At 39.4% G+C, this 16,919-nt stretch overlaps 2 protein-coding genes across 2 annotated transcripts; both read left to right on the forward strand.

Annotated features, from left to right (window-relative positions):
- Nucleotides 1-1,124: 1,124 nt before the first annotated feature.
- Nucleotides 1,125-10,508, forward strand: LOC149830799 (cysteine-rich receptor-like protein kinase 25). The gene is made up of 6 exons (XM_090013499.1): nucleotides 1,125-2,109; nucleotides 3,330-3,589; nucleotides 3,697-3,904; nucleotides 8,329-8,566; nucleotides 9,541-9,688; nucleotides 9,766-10,508. Exons 1-6 carry the CDS (start codon nucleotides 1,305-1,307, stop codon nucleotides 10,111-10,113), a joined length of 2,007 nt encoding a protein of 668 aa, XP_089869625.1. The 5' UTR covers nucleotides 1,125-1,304; the 3' UTR covers nucleotides 10,114-10,508.
- Nucleotides 10,509-12,325: 1,817 nt separating this feature from the next.
- On the forward strand, nucleotides 12,326-15,324 carry LOC149830800 (antimicrobial ginkbilobin-2-like protein). Its single transcript, XM_090013501.1, has 2 exons — nucleotides 12,326-13,203; nucleotides 14,838-15,324. Exons 1-2 carry the CDS (start codon nucleotides 12,387-12,389, stop codon nucleotides 15,074-15,076), a joined length of 1,056 nt encoding a protein of 351 aa, XP_089869627.1. The 5' UTR covers nucleotides 12,326-12,386; the 3' UTR covers nucleotides 15,077-15,324.
- Nucleotides 15,325-16,919: the final 1,595 nt, after the last annotated feature.

Below are 16,919 nucleotides of genomic sequence, written 5' to 3' on the forward strand. Positions count from 1 at the left end.
TCTTATAGCTTTAGGCTTTTTGGTTTATTTATGATTTATTTATTGTATTTTAAAGTTTTATTTATTGATTAGATATTTTTTTATTTTCTTTGGTTAGGGTTTGAAATAGAGTTTATTAATCAAAATTTATGGTTTTTTCTTATAGTTTAAGGTTTTTTGGTTCATTTTATTTATATTATTGCATTTTAAACATATATGATTTAATAGGATTTGATAATTTAATTTTTTATAGTTAATTTTCTTTTAAGATTTGATATTTTTATGATAAACTTTCATAATCAGATGTGATATGACAGTTTAAATCCTTTATATATATAAAATTATTATTTCTTATTTTTTCTCAAATTAATGACTTATATTGTAAACATTTTTTAGTTTTTAGATCCAGTTTGATTCATATCCAAGGCTAAAATCCATAATAAACATGTTAAAACAGTTATATGGTTGGACTGGTCGAGTCATACAATCCTAAAGAAAGTTATCCAACCCATTATCGGTGTATATTCATATTGTTTGCAAATATCATAAAACAAATGCACAAAAAGCACAACCTCCAAACACATATTTGGTATAGTTGTTACACATCGAGTTGTTCGTTCCGTTGTTTTGTTCATTTCATCCATCGTGGACAAGCCATGAAAAAAAAAAAACTCGTAGTGGGGTTTCTTTCGGAAGGTTAACCCATGAAATGCCATTTCTGATAAAAATGATCGGGTTTTAAAATATCAGGCATGTTGTAAGCAACCTGTAAGGGTAATAATTAGTATTACCTAATCTACTCGACGGACATGCATATTATAGAATTGAGAGAGAAAGAGTACCTAGTAAATAGTAAAGTGTTGCATTCAATCAATAATGCACGATGGTGTAGGAAATAAATGAGAGAGGTGAGAGGTGTTGGTTTAATGAAAGAAGGAAGAAGGGTGAGACTGAACAAGGGGGTTGGCTAGCTTGGGGAGACAGGTTTGGAGAAGGAGATGGGTAGGCCAGATTGGGTTGGTTGGATGAGAGGTTAGGTATTATTGGGATTGGTTGTTTCGATTATTATTAAATTCGTGGGGCACGCAGACCATTTCACGCTTGTTGTGTACAATAAAGCGATTCTTTTGTCAATTTTCACTTCATTCAGTCTTATGAACAATAGTCCACTTGTTCCCAAAGACAGATTTCATAAATCTTGCATTGTTTAGTAGTCGAAGTCATCATTTTTTTTTTTTGCCTTATCTGCAAATGACTAACTTAATCATATACCACAAAAGCCACCCAAGAGAGAGAGAGAGAGAGAGAGAGAGCGAGCGAGAGAGATGCATCCCTGCAGGATGATGGTGCTGCAAGTGTCCCTGGCTGTCCTCCTAGCAGCCCGGATTCACCACACCATGGCTCTGGAGCTCATCAACTACGACCCTCTCAACGTCAGATGCTCCACACAATCAAACTATACGGCCAACAGCACCTACAAACAGAACCTGAACACTCTGCTCCTATCCCTCATCTCCAACGCCTCACTCATCAGGACCGCCGCCGGCAAAAACCCCGACAAGGTCTACGGCCTAGTTCTCTGCCGCGGCGATGTCTCCAGCGAAGAATGCCGGAACTGCACATCGAACGCCGCCACCATGATCCAGGACATCTGTCCCGGCAGCAAATCAGCGATCATATGGCGATTGTACTGTGAATTGCGCTATTCTAGTGACAATTTTCTTGGCACCATGGAGACCAACTTCTTCTCCATGAGCAACGTCAACAATGTATCCGATCCCACTGACTTTAACCAGAAGTTGGCGCAGCTCCTGAGTAATCTCTCTTCTTCCGCAAAGGCCAATTCGAGCTCCATGTACGCGAGCGGCCGCACACGACTCACCGATTTTCAGACCCTGTATGGGATGGTGCAGTGCACAAGGGACCTCTCCGCGGCCGACTGCAGCACTTGCTTGGGCCAGGCAATGGCTTATATTCCAGCTTGCTGCAATCAGAGACAAGGGTCGGTGATTGTGGGGCCTACTTGCAGTCTAAGGTATGAAATATATCCATTCCTCTTAGGTTCAACAGCAGATGCGCCATTCCCATCCTCATCCGATGCCCTTCCGCAGCCGGTTCCTAATGCAACCAGTGAGTTGCTCTCTCTCTCTCATTTTACAGTTTTACTGTCATGGTAATTGTTGGTCCCACTATTCTGAAAAAAAAAACTTTGGTCTCTCTCTCTATCTTGTGTGTGTGTGAAGTTATCAAGATGTCTGATGCACAAAATGGTGGTACTGCGGTGCAAGGAAACCCGGTTCATACCACCTCTAGGATCTCATTAATGCAACTTGTTTTGATCAAATCTGTCCACAAGATGGATTCAGCGTGGTCATTTTAATACGAATCGACAGTGTATTTTTTTTTTAAAGAAACATGATTTTTAAAATCACAATTTTTTTTTAATTTTTTAGCCATTGATTTTTAATCACCCAAAAACCTCCACACAAGTGGATTTTAGCAATTCAAATGTTGATCTTCACTAAATGGACACATTTACAAGGTATGGTTTGATGAAAGCAACTCACATCAATGAGATTCCACGGAGGCGTATAACGATAAGGATGACTTCGGGGATGATTGAAGTGGCAGCCCACGTGATGTCGGAAGAGAGCATTAAATGCTTTTTTTTTTTTTTTAAAGAGAGACTTCGGGAATGATTTAAACTGAATCGAGTGCAGAGGACCACAAAAGTGCTTATCCATCTTAAAGATGAGTAGCTTTAGTGAGGCTAAATTTTTAAGTACAATAGAAAATGGTCCTAAAAGAGTGTGGCTTTTGATATTTCATTAATAAAATATAGTTGGAAGCTCTAAAGATACCCGGATGGCTATGCGGGCACCTTTGCAAGTGGGAAAAAGACAGGAAAATTTGACATAAAATATGAAAAGCTGAGCCCTCCGATCTTGGGTTCAAGTGGGAGAAAGTTTTTCATCCATAAACTTTCTTGTTTTTTCTATAATTTTCATGTCCATACATGCGAAAAGTTACCCACCTAAGTCGGTGAAGCAATGGTGGTGAAATTTCTCTCAGCCGTACGATCACATGCTTTTCATATGATAAGATTCATTTTTTATATTAAGTTTTTACCATTATCAAACTTGGTGATAAGTTATATAATTATTACCAATATGGCAAGAAACCCAATTCCATGAAATATCTGTCATGGTATTCGGCATTGAAGAATAGGTTCATTATTGACCGACTCTAGTTTATATAAATATTCTGTCAAAGAAAGTTTCATATGCATGTTTTTCATTTTTTTCATATTCCTGTAAATTTTCATGGTCTAAATCATCTAATCAATGCAGGTTCGGATTCAAAGAAAAAAACTAGTCCCGCCATAATTGCTATCTCGATATTGATTCCTTTATTAGTGCTCTGCGTCCTTCTTGGACTCTTGTTAAGAAGGAAGTCAAAGAAGCAACCTTATAAAGGCGTAAACAGGAGTAATGAAGAAATGGAGGATATGGAATCATTGATTTTTGACTTGGGCATCATAAGAGCTGCTACCAACGACTTCTCTGAAGAGAACAAGCTTGGGGAGGGTGGGTATGGTCCTGTCTACAAGGTAATGATCATTCTCTTATAATCCTTAGGGTATTAGGGTTGTTTGGTAATCAAAATCTAAGGGTCAAAGCCCCAAAAATGACTTGTACCTGTATGTGGGTTTTCTAGGGCACAATAGATGGTAAAGAAATAGCAGTGAAAAGGCTGTCCAGTAGGTCAAGTCAAGGTTCAACAGAGTTCAAGAATGAGGTGAGGTTAATTGCCAAGCTTCAGCATAGGAACCTGGTCAGGCTCCTTGGTTTCTGCATGGAAGAGCAAGAAAAGATTCTAGTTTACGAGTACGTGCCCAACAATTGCCTGAACAGCATTTTATTTGGTCAGTACAACTTCTGCTTTACCTTAATAAACTTTATTTTTTTAATAAACACTATGCATGCACAAAGTTAGTAGACAAGATAATATTATAAAAATATATATAAGTAGATAATCATATGCTACATAAAACAATTGTAGATAATATTTTCATTTGGAAGAGAGATCGTCACACTTTAGACGACAAATTATGTTTGCCCCTAATCAGCTGAGAAAATATTTTATGGGTCTTTTTGGCAAATTGGTGACTGCTTTATGGGCGATTTACAAAATAGTCTCTGCCCTATACCATTTTGCAAATGGGTCTCTGCCTTTTTATTAACCTTTACAAATTAGTCCCTAAGGTTAACAGTCATTAGTTTCTTTAACGGTAACGGTTAAGGATAGTTGAATTGACAATTCTGCCCTTGTACAAAGACCAATTTGCAAAATGTGAATAACGTTGGGGCTAATTTGCAAAATGTTAGGGACTATCACGGGCTTACTTTTTTTCAATAAGCCAATGCATCGTGACAGTCCTTCCTTACCACCGTGAGCCTACTTATCACGGGCATAGAATGCTTCATAAACCCGCAACACGTCAAGCTGCCCAAGCTAGATAGCCTAACGGCCAAAGGCCATGTAACAACACCATTCCATATGTTGAATCATTTTCATTGGCCTTGTGCACCACCGCAGCTGCCTAGAAGAAGTTGATTAAGCACATTTTTAAATGTGCATTCCATGTAGTTTATGCCGCTTAGTGCATAGTCATCCCATACCAGCTATCACTTTCCAAAGGCACAAACTTTGCCTTAATCTTGCATGCCATGAAGCATCTTGCAGCTCCATGCGCACGACATAGCAAAACCTCATCACTGAACGAACAAGACCTTGCGCCCCCAGTTCGAAGACCAGTTGATGATTCAACATCATAGCAAGGAGCACCACTCAGACTCATTCATCAGCGCCTAGGCATTCACTCGCCTAGCCCCAAGTCACCATACTCGGTTGGAATCACTGAGGATTCCTATGAGAATTAGCCTTAACCCACATGCACCCCTGTGCATCCAACCACTATGCGTGGGAATGATCTTGCAAGTTGAGAGGTCCTTAACCAAATCTCTAAAGGCAACATCCTCTGATCCGCTAGCACTACTTAATCGAACAACGCTCCATGTCTGTGCTACCACACAGCGATGCACTAACGATGATACTGATGCCTATCACATGCAGTGCTACCATCGTACATCATCAATCAAGCGAACACAAACCACGCGTTCCTACACTTGATGCATTTTTCACTCAGTAGAGCTCCTCGCTGCACATGCCCCATTCCAAAAGATCGACTAAGGACATTCTCTTCCACCCAAAACCATTGTCGTCCTCGACAATGCTGGTGCAGGTAAGAACAATCTTCGCTGATATGCCTGTTTCCTTTTGTATTTATCTTTGGCTTACTCTTTTTCTTTAGCCTACTTAATTTTTTCTGATTTGCATCCACCATCACTGCAACCTTTAACACGTTAAGTCTCATACTTTTAACGATTCTCCAATCACTTAGACATCGGTCTTTTGTTTTATCAATATCGAGCATTCTCTGCTCATGAGACTCCATTGCAGTCTCAAACACTAGCGGGGCATCCTTGCTCACATGACAAACTTGTCATCTTGATGCTCATGCCTGGGGTGCCTTTTAACCCCAGCAAGGACACGTCCAAGCTCTTTGTGGTCTTCATAGAGAAAGACAACCACCAATGCGTGTCGCAAAGATATCAACTCCCTTAAGCAATAACTTGCGGTTTTCCACTGGTCTAAACTAGTCCTCAAGTGGGGGATGTCTTCTTGCGTATCACCTCAATGCGGTCCTCCAAAGTGTCTTTATGGGCACTCGTCTTCACAAGGGCACTTTGCCCCAATGTTGTACTCCCCTCTCGAAGTCAGCACACTGTACTCTCTCTCAGAATCAACAAAACGTTCTCGCAGGAACCAACGAGCCATGAATAATAACTTTTTCTACATGCGCAATCCATTGAAGATCTACCAACTCAAGGGACCAAAGCAACGAACCTTCTGCTCAACGTGAGCAATTTGCTAACGCTCAATCTTGAAAGAAAATTTAGAAGTTCAATTGAGTCTCTCATACCCAAATGTGCAAACTCATTCAGCCGAATTCAACGTGCATTCTCTGCATGCACAAGGCAAACGCCACGCTCTACTTGTGAGCCTAACACACAACTGGTAGGAATATTTGACTTATCTTCATTCCCTTAGCCAACTGAACAACAACCTTACACTTATGTTTTTTTATCAACAAAATATCTCATACCATCCTGCCAACATCTTGCTTCTATGCTCGACCAACCACACTTCAGCTGCTTAAAATTACGTAACCAAGATAAACCATTGATGTCCTCTTCAGTGTCACACATAATAAAGAACAAGGTCTCAGTGAATCTTTCTGGTCTGATACCAATTTGTCATGGACTTACTTTTTTTCAATAAGCCAGTGGACGCAACAGTCCTTCCTTACCGCTACGAGCCAACTTATCACTCTATCACAAGCATAGAATGCTTCGCAAACCTGTAACGCATCAAGTTGCCCAAGTTGGACAACCAAACAGCCAAAGGCCATGTAACAACACCATTCCGTGTGTTGAATCATTTTCATTGGCCCTACGCACCACCCCATGCATAGTTGCTTAGCGGAAGCTGATCAAGCACATTTTCAAATGCGCATTCTATGCAGTCCATGCCACTTAGTGCATAACCGTCTCATACCAGCTATCACTTTCGAAAGAGGCACAAACTTTGCCTTAGCCTTGCATGCCATGAAGCATCTTGCAGCTCCATGCTCATGACATAGTAAAACCTCGCCACTGAAGGAACAAGACATTGCGGCTCCCAGTCCGAAGACCAGTTGATGATTCAACACTATAACAAAGAGCATCACCCAGACTCATTCGTCGACGCCTAGGCATTCACTCGCCTAACCCCGAGTCATCATACTCGGTTGGAATCACCTAAGGTGATTTCTGGGAGAATTAGCCCTAACCCACACTCACTCTCGTGGATCCAACCGCTACGCATGAGAAAGATCTTGCAAACCGAGAGGTCCTTAACCAAATCTCCAAAGGTAACATCCTCTGATCCACTGACACTGCTTAACCGAACAACGCTCCACGTCTGTGCCGCCACACAATAATGCACTAACGACGATACCGATGCCTATCACATGTCGTGCTACCACCACACATCACCGATCAAGCAAACGCATACCGCGCATCCCTATACTCGATGCATTTTCTATTTTGTAGAGCTCCGCACTACACATGTCTCATTTCGAAAGATCAACCCAGGACAGAGACAATCTTTTTTATTAATGTAGTGTTGCATTCTTGGGTCTTTTCTTGGCTCTTCCTCTTGCGTTTACCTCTTTTCCTTTTTAAATCTCCAAAATTCATCGTTGTCCCAAATACAAATACTTGGTGCTCTCTATAGAGGAAGGTTGCCACTTCCTCCCCCACTGATTTATGCAATTGAGATTTCCCTTTGTTCGAATCTCACAACCTCTGGAAACAACTATTGGACCTCCCAAATGGTGATTTTGCATTCAGATTCTTTAATAGATCTGGGCATCCGAACCAATTTGCTGTTAATATTCGTTATAATTTCATTACTTGCGACTTTTGGTTTGCCTTAACGTGCTAACACGTTGGGACGGTTTGTGCACGTGGCACTTATGTTTGATTGGCCCTTGATGGGACACTACAAGGTCGAGTTTTAAGAGAGGAAAAAGCAAGTACAAAACTTATTTATGTTTTTTCTGCATTTTTCTCCTTCTCCCTCACTGCGAAGCTGTTGAGGATTAGTATTACATGAGAGGTGAGGCTTGGTTGTATCCCCCAAGTAAAGTTGTAAACAACCCTACTACACCCGGGATCAAACCTGATGGAACAACTGTCACTTTTAAGAAAGCACTTTGTTGCACGCCTCCAATTGTTGGTCCCACGATCAAGACAGAATGTCCCAAACCTCCAACAACCAAATGAGTTTTCCAGCATTTTTCTTTGCGATTTTGATCTTGTAGATGTGTTCGGTGCTAGAAATCCACATCTCATACTTTTTGATGAAAAATGATTTTCAAGGTTAAAAAAGTTCTCAAGATTTCTTTTTTTTTTTGAAAGAAGAAAAAGTTATGAAGATTTCTGGCTGTCGAAATCTGAATCTGATGATCCAAGAGCCAGTCTCTATGAAATCAAGCACGTAGATGGATCGAATCTATATAGTTTGAATTTAAAAAAGAAATGAAAAACCTTAGAAAGCCATTTACATGTTTTATTTTGTAAGTTTTCATCACTATATTTATATATATAGCAACCTCAAAGAAACAGTGTATGGAAAAAAAATAAAATACTAATACGACATTTTTTCATGTTTATCCGCCAGATCCAATTAAACGTCCGCAACTCGATTGGGCTACACGTCTAAAAATCATTACGGGCATAGCGAGGGGCCTCATGTATCTGCATGAAGACTCACGACTCAAAATTATCCACAGAGACTTGAAAGCGAGCAACGTCTTGTTGGACAAAGAAATGAACCCAAAGATTTCAGACTTTGGGATGGCAAAGATCTGCAGTATAGATGAGACACAAGGCAATACAAACAGAATCGCTGGGACATAGTAAGTTCATACTAAGCTGCTTAACTTATATTCCGTGCCCTTGATCGGTTTACATTCAACTAATCTCACCAAGAATCTGATTTTTCACTTTGTCTTGTGCACCCATGAAAAGGTATCTTAATATGTTTTAAGGCTATGCTTAATAGTTAGATTATGGATTTTTGGTTTTTGTTATACTAACTGCTTCAAAATCCAAATGAATACAATCATCAATTTCAACAAAAAAATATCACAGAATTAGTTTGCAACAAAGTATATGTAGCTTGATGGTGTCATGGGTAACTGTTGCAATCTTGAATCTGTATGGCGAGATCTACCGCTATAAACTATGCTTTGGTTAAGTTAAATTATGAAAAATTAGGATATAATGCAAATCCTGTCTTGTATTTTTATCAGTAACTCACGTTACATAATATGAATTACCATAATTGCCCACTTCTGAGAACTTTTAAGCTTAAGCATTAACAAACTAAAAATGGGTATGGAAAAGATTCATTTCTATGCTTTTGTTGATGGATATAATGTCTTTCTAGAGAAATTGGGATCATGGCCTTATGGTTCATTCTAGCGTTACATGAACTCACTCGATCTTCTGCAACCATAGGCACTTGTTTTTGCCCCGAAATGAGAACTGTTCTCTCATAATGGTGAGAGCGATTCTGTACTTGCCCCATTTTCTCACATGCAAGCGAACTTGAGATGGCATCCTTCATGTGACTCAAAATCACATTAGGGGCCATTTTGCTGACTTTCTCATGTACGTGATTTGAAATCTCATGTTCTCAACCTTGTGTGATTTCAAATCACATGAGATGGAATCACACGTGATTTTGTATTATATGAGATGCAAGCAAACGTGAATGAAGAAGAGGAGACTTACTACAAATTGCTCTCAATTTAAATTACATAAAATTTGCTTATTGTGGATTTATTATCCAAATTGGAAAGCTTGAGACATCCTTTATTTTTGGCAGTGGCTACATGTCTCCAGAATATGCAATAAACGGCAATTACTCTGTTAAATCAGATGTGTTTAGCTTTGGAGTATTACTGCTAGAGATTGTTTCTGGCCGAAAGAACACTTCATTTCAGTCAGAGATCAGTCGAGACCTGCTTAATTATGTACGTATCCTTTCAGTTGTTACTGCTGCCATACTAAGGTTTCAACCAGATCCAATGTTTATTCCAAATTGGTGCAGGCATGGAAGCTATCTAAAGAGAACAGGCCAACAGAATTGGTAGATGAGGCATTGGACGAATCGTATCAAAGAAATGAAGCACTGAGATGCATCCATATTGGACTACTATGTGTTCAAGATGATGCAGCAGATAGACCAACAATGTCCTCGGTGGTTCTCATGCTTGGTAGCACCTCTGTGACTCTTCCTGCCCCTTTACCACCCGCATTTTATGTGAGAAGTAGGTCAATGGAGCGGCCAATCAGTGTGTCTGATGCTAGATCAACATCAGAGACCCACTCTTTGGGTGTATTAGGGTCGTCACCATCTTCGAATGGCTTGACAATTACTGAGTTGAAAGCTCGATAAGCTTCTTAATACCACAATCAGATCATTGAAGTTCAAAAGAACTCCTCACTGTATGGCATAGAGGATACTAGACGGATGTTTTTGTGGAAGTATTATTGACTTCCTGGTGCCACTGGAATCTCCCTGTGGCTCAGTTGGGTGAGGTCTTAAAAGGGTTCCAATCATGCTTTTAATGCAAGAAACTATGCTGCCTCATGTTGCATGATTTGTTTTATTATGGATAGGTGAATAAAGTTTGAAAGTACTGCTCCAAGTTATAGATGTTAAAAATAAACGAATTCATTCTGTAGTTGATCCGTTATATATGGAATCAATTTGGATTGGCGTTTCTTCAGTTGGAAAATGTGGCTCGAGGAATTTGTACTTCAAGGAGTTCAATGAAGACATCCAGTTTTATATATGCGTACTTTTTTTACCTCATTTTCTGCCTTTCAAATGTCCTGATCTCATTTTCATGAAGATAGTGGCACATGCTTAGTTCAACTTTCATGACAAAGTTTTCATGCCACGAAAGCAACCTATTGTGGAAAATTTAAATGACGTATTTCAATCCAGGATGTAGATGTACCTGCTTCAATAACCTTGATCTCGAGATGTCCTATTAAAAATTGTTGATGAATGAAAGTTGACATGAATCAAACTTCTTTCTAAACATAATCTTGCGACTGATAAAATGCCACATTGCGCCAAACGACAAATTTTTATGAGTTTTCTTCAAGCGTATATCCAAAATGTTTCATTTCATGAGGAAGAGAGTCCAGTATAAGATAAATACTGCTTGAATCAGGGTGTGATCTATCTGCCATGACAAATTCATGAACAAAAAAGTTTATTTCAATCCAACTAGAACCTGAAATTTTTCTAACTCCACAGTCTGTTATTTTTGCTCTAAGCTTAGAGACATTATTTCACTGATTTGATGCTGCATACGTGTTGTACAAAAGGCTATAACTACTGCTAGAATTATATGGCGCAATCTCAAAAAAGTTGGTGTGCAGCGACTTCAGCTAGCTTGATATTATCATGAAGCCGGCAAGCAGAAAGTGGAGGCCTCCCAGCTGCCTAAATGTGGCTCCATATATAGGCATACTCTGGGGCCACGTACGTGAATCGATAACATGCGATGGTGCATACGAATCGGCCTGCGTTCAACAATACCAGCCAACGGTCATAGCACATACTCTCTCTAACGTTTCTCACTCAAGAAGACACGCAAGAAGAAAAAAGGGTTTTTTCAAAAACAAAAAAAATCATTTCATTTAGAAACTCACACTCATTCCTTTCATTTGTTACTTCGAATTTAAATAGGAAAAAGGGGGTAAAGGCGTTGAAAGTTTTCAATGTTTATTTCCCACCCACTAATATTTAAAACTACCTAAAGCATTCAAAATAACATTAAAATAAAACTAATATAATGATAGTTAACTACCTACTAACTTATTAATTGAAAAGTGAGGGTGGAGAGACAACGTCTCTCCTCTTTTAAATACAAGGTGTTAACTCATGTGGCCCTTCAGGTCCTTAATCCCAATAGGACTTTAAGTGAGCCCTAATTAACTGGACTCAACATGCGTTAGTTGAGTCCAGACCCATTCAAGGCTAGATTCAATTAAGCATGATTTTGTTGAAACTGAAATAAAAAAATGAAAAAAATATATAGAAATTAAAATTAAATTTTATACATAGTAAAAAAAGTTAATCTTCGAATGTTCTAGCTTTGGCACATGATTCGAAGCAACAGAACTCACTACATCACTAATCAAAGGGTTAGAGTCAAAGAAAAAATTGGCATTTATATTTTCTCTTCCTTGGGACATTCTAGAATTCAGAGAGGGAGAGAGAGAGAGAGATGCATCTCTATCTAGTGAAGTGTTGCATTCACTCAAGGATTCACGAAGGTATAGGAAATTAACGAGGGAGGTGAGAGGTGTAGGTTCAATGGAAGAAGGGAGAAAGTGAATAAGGGGGCTAGCTAGCTTGAAGAAAAAGATAGGGATAGGTATGGAGAGTTTGAGAGGTTATGTACGATTGGGGTTGGTTGCTTCACTTATTGTTAAAATTTGAGGGACCACGGACCATCGCTTATTGTACAATGAGGCTATTCTTTTGTCAATTTTCACTTCATTCATCCTTATCAACAATAGTACACTTGTTCGCAAAGACAAATTTCATAAATCTTGCATTGTTTAGTCAAAGTCGTCTTTTTTCTGGATTAATCAGCAAATGACCAACTTAATCAGATATTTACAAAAGGCCACCCAAGGGAGAGAGAGATGCATCCATTGATGACGATGATGGTGCTGCAAGTGGCCCTGGCTGTCGTCCTAACAGCCGGGGTTCACCACACCATGGCTGTTGAGCTCATCAACTACGACCCTCTCAACGTCAGATGCTCCACACAATCAAACTACACGGCCAACAGCACCTACCAACAGAACCTGAACGCCCTGCTCCTCTCCCTCACCTCCAATGGCTCACTCTCCGGATTCACCAGGACCGCCACCGGCAAAAGACCCCACAAGGTCTACGGCCTAGTCCTCTGCCGCGGCGACGTCTCCAGCGAAGAATGCGGGAAATGCACGACGATCGCCACCACCATGATCCAGGACATCTGTCCCGGCAGCAAATCAGCGACCATATGGCGATTGTACTGCGAATTGCGCTATTCTAGTGACAATTTTCTTGGCACCGTGGACACCAACTTCTTCTCCATGAGCAACTTCAACAATATACCTGATCCCACTGGCTTTAACCAAAAGTTGGCGCAGCTCCTGAGGAATCTCTCTTCTTCCGCAGCGGCCAATTCGAACTCCATGTACGCCAGGGGCCGCACACGGCTAAACGATTTTCAGACCCTGTATGGGATGTTGCAGTGCACAAGGGACCTCTCCGCGGCCGACTGCAGCACTTGCTTGGGCCAAGCAATGGCTTATATTCCAGCTTGCTGCAATCAGAGGCAAGGGTCGGTGATTGTGGGGGCTACTTGCAGTCTAAGATATGAAATATATCCATTCCTCTTTGGTTCAACAGCAGATGAGCCATTTCCATCCTCATCAGATGCCCTTTCGCCGCCGGCTCCTAATGCAACCAGTGAGTTGCTCTCTCGCTCTCTCTCTCATTTTTACAGTTTTACTGTCATGGTAATTGTCGGTAATGCACAAAATGGTGGTATTGGGTTGCAGGGACACCCGGTTCATACCCCTCTAGGATCTCATTCATGAGACTTGTTTTCATCAAATGTCCATAGCATGGATGCAACATAGTGGATTTAATAAGAATCGACAGTGTATTTTTTCAACGAAAAAAACATGATTTTTAGAATCGCAAAATTTTAGAACTTTTTTAGCCATTGATTTTTGAATCTCGAAAAATCCTACACACAAGTTGGATTCTGACAATATTCAAATGTTGATCTTTTCTTTTTATAAAAAAAAAAATGTTGATCTTTGCTAAATGGACGACCTAGATCACATCTACAGGGTCTGGTTTGATCAAAACAACTCTCTTCAATGAGATTCCCCTTTTGCGGAGGGGTATAACGATAAGGATGAGTTCGGGGATGATTGAAGTGGCAGCCCACGTGATGCGGGAAAAGAGCATTTAATGCTTTATTTTTCAAAAAAAAAAAACAAAAAACTTCGGGGCTGATTGAAACTGAATCGGGTGCACAAGACCTCAAAAGTGCTTATCCATCTTAAAGATGAGTAGCTTTAGGGGCGTTTGCATGAAAATGGACATTTTACTTAGAAACCCATCTTTGGGTGTGCGTTTTTGCAGTGTTCAAAATTTTGAAACAAACGTGAGAGAATGAATTTACCTTGACGGGCGTGCCAAAATGAATGCTGGATCCTCTTTTCGGCTGAAACAGTTTCTGTCGGGGTGGGTCCCATTCCATTTCTGCAGCAGTGAAATCCACGGAATATTTCATTGAGAAAATGACTCCTGTATTTTTCCAGGTCTTGTGGTCCTAAAGATTGTGGTTTTCATATTTCATTGAGAAAAATATAGTTGGAAGCTCAAAAGATATCCTTGTGGGAAACTTTGCAAGTGGGAAAAAGACAGGAAAATTCTACATAAAATATGAAAAGCTGAGCTCTCCCATCTTGGGTTCAAGTGGGGTGAAGGCTTTCGTATAAAAAGATTTTATGTTTTTTCTATAATTTTCATGTCCATATGAAATGTTATCCACCTAAATCCGTGGAGCAATGGTGGTGAAATTTCTCAGCCGTACGACCACATGCTTTTCATATGATAAGATTCGATTTTTATATTATAGTTTTTACCATTATCAAACTTGGTAATAAGGTATAGAATTATTACCAATATGACAATAAACCCAATTCCATGAAATATCTGTCATGCTATTTGGCATTGAACAATAGGTTGGTTATGTTGACCAGTTTTTTTTATATATTTACATGGAGAAACTGCTCCTAGGATCAAAGTCCTAGTCGCGCTAGCCCTGCGTAGAACTCTATGGGCTTACCCCTTAACCTCACGGAGTCATCACGGCTTTCACAAGAGGTAACACCCATGAGATTTGAACCAAGACCACCTGCCTAGCAGCCTAGGCCTCATCCCATTACACCAAACCCCTTTGGGGCTGACCGACTCTAGTCGATTTTATATATTCTGTTGAAGTAAGTTTCATACGCATGTTTTTCATTTTTTTTTTCTTCATATTCTTGTAAATTTTCACGGTCTAAATCATCTAATCAATGCAGGTTCGGATTCAAAGAAAAAAACTAGCCCCGCCATAATTGGTATCTCGATATTGATTTCATTACTTGTGCTCTGCGTCCTTCTTGGACTCTTGTTAAGAAGTAAGTCAAAGAAGCAAACTTATAAATGCATAAGCAAGCATGATGAAGAAATTGAGGTCATGGCATCATTGATTTTTGACTTGGGCAACATAAGAGCGGTAACAAACGACTTATCTGAAGAGAACAATATTGGGGAGTGATGCAGGAGCTAGCGCGAGTTACTACCGAGCTACACGGTTCATTCGGATTCATTTTCAGTATTTTGGGATTTTCTTAATTATTTAGTTTGGATCTTGGTTTAAGGTATTGTTTTGAATCTTATTATATATCAAATCTATCTTAGAACCATATTAAGATCAAGGGTTAAAGGGTTGCATTATTATTTTCTATATATGTTCATTGTAGAGAGGAGGAAGAGAGTTAGATGAATGAATTATGAGTTATTTTCGCTAATTTTTCTTCAATTCCGTATTAATTTTTCTGTTTTTCTAGTTCTTTAGTATTGTAGTTGCTTTAGGGTGTTGATTCTTGTGGGTTCAAGAGTGATCCTTTTGTCTACTCCATCAAATTAGTATCCGAGTTATAGGTTTGCTCGCCTCTTTCTTCACCATATTACGAAGTTCGAGGAAAAATGAGACTAGATGTTAAGAAGACACTTTTTGGCATCCATATACAATTTCTTCCTACGCAAGGTTTCAAAAATTTGCCTCATGTGTGACACATGTTCCATCTCAGTAAGGTTGTAAACAAGAATATCATCGAAGTATACACCTATAAATTTCCTAGAAAATGGTCGAAGCACATGTGTTATAACATTCATAAAAGTATTGGATGCATTCGACAAACCCAAGCGCATGACCATCCACTCATAGAGACCATCTCGAGTTTTGAAAGTTGTCTTCCATTCATCTCCTTCGCGAATGCGAATTTAATGATAACCACTTTTTAAATCTATTTTTGAGAAGACTCTAGAACCAACAAGCATGTCTAGCATATCAAGTTGAGGAATAGGAAAAAGGTATTTTACCATAATCTTGTTTATCATTTGACTGTTGATACATATGCGCTTGAATCCAACCTTCTTAAAAGTAAGGCTGAAACTGCACAATGACTCAAACTCTCTCAAATGAAGCCCTTTTGTAGTAACTCCCCAACCTGCCATTGTAATTGCATTATCCGCAAGATTCAAGCGATAAATAGGCAAGTTTGGAAGACTAGCTCCAGATACAAGGTCTATAGCATGTTGAACCAACCCTACAGGAGGTAGCTCATCAGGCATGATGTTTTGAAACTTCGAAATAAGAGGTGCTATAACATTTCAGACACTATGAACAACATTCATGCCTCTTTCACAACTAGGGCATAACAATAACCATCATCATGGCAATCATCAAAGAATTTCTTGTATGACAAACCAACCAGTCCTATAGACTTGTCTGGTTTGCCTACCTTAGGAAACACAATCTCCTTGATGAGCAAAAGAATGATCTTCTTGTCATGAAACCTAAAAGAGTATGTATTCTTATAATCAATATGAATGGTCTTCTTGTCATATTGCCAAGGGCACCCCAATAGGATGTGACATGCATTCATACATGCTACATCACACCATACTTCATCGATATAGTATTGCCCCATAGTTAGCTTCACAAGACACTTGTTGATAATAGAAATCTAATTTATTTGCTTCAACCAAACCATTTTATATAGACAAAGATGCTTTTTGGTTTTCAATTTTAACATTTCAACTATTTTTTAGAAAAACATGTTCTCACAGGCCCTAGTGTCAATTATGATGTCACACACATGACTCTCACACTTGCAACGACTACGAAAAATATTATTCCATAGTCATTTTCTATCATGGGAGTACAAGAGGTTGCTAATGTGGGATGTATAGAGAGGAGGTTGATCAAATCATCACCATTGAATTCAACAACTTCTTTATCTAAGGCACCACCACTATTAGACTCATTCACATCCTTGATATCAACATGCTTGGACTCATTACTCTTTTACACTTGATCAACTAAATAGGTATTC

The sequence above is a fragment of the Nuphar pumila genome, chromosome 7 (genome assembly GCF_984573655.1).
Source record: "Nuphar pumila chromosome 7, dmNupPumi1.hap1.1, whole genome shotgun sequence".
Classification (NCBI taxonomy): Eukaryota; Viridiplantae; Streptophyta; class Magnoliopsida; order Nymphaeales; family Nymphaeaceae; genus Nuphar; species Nuphar pumila.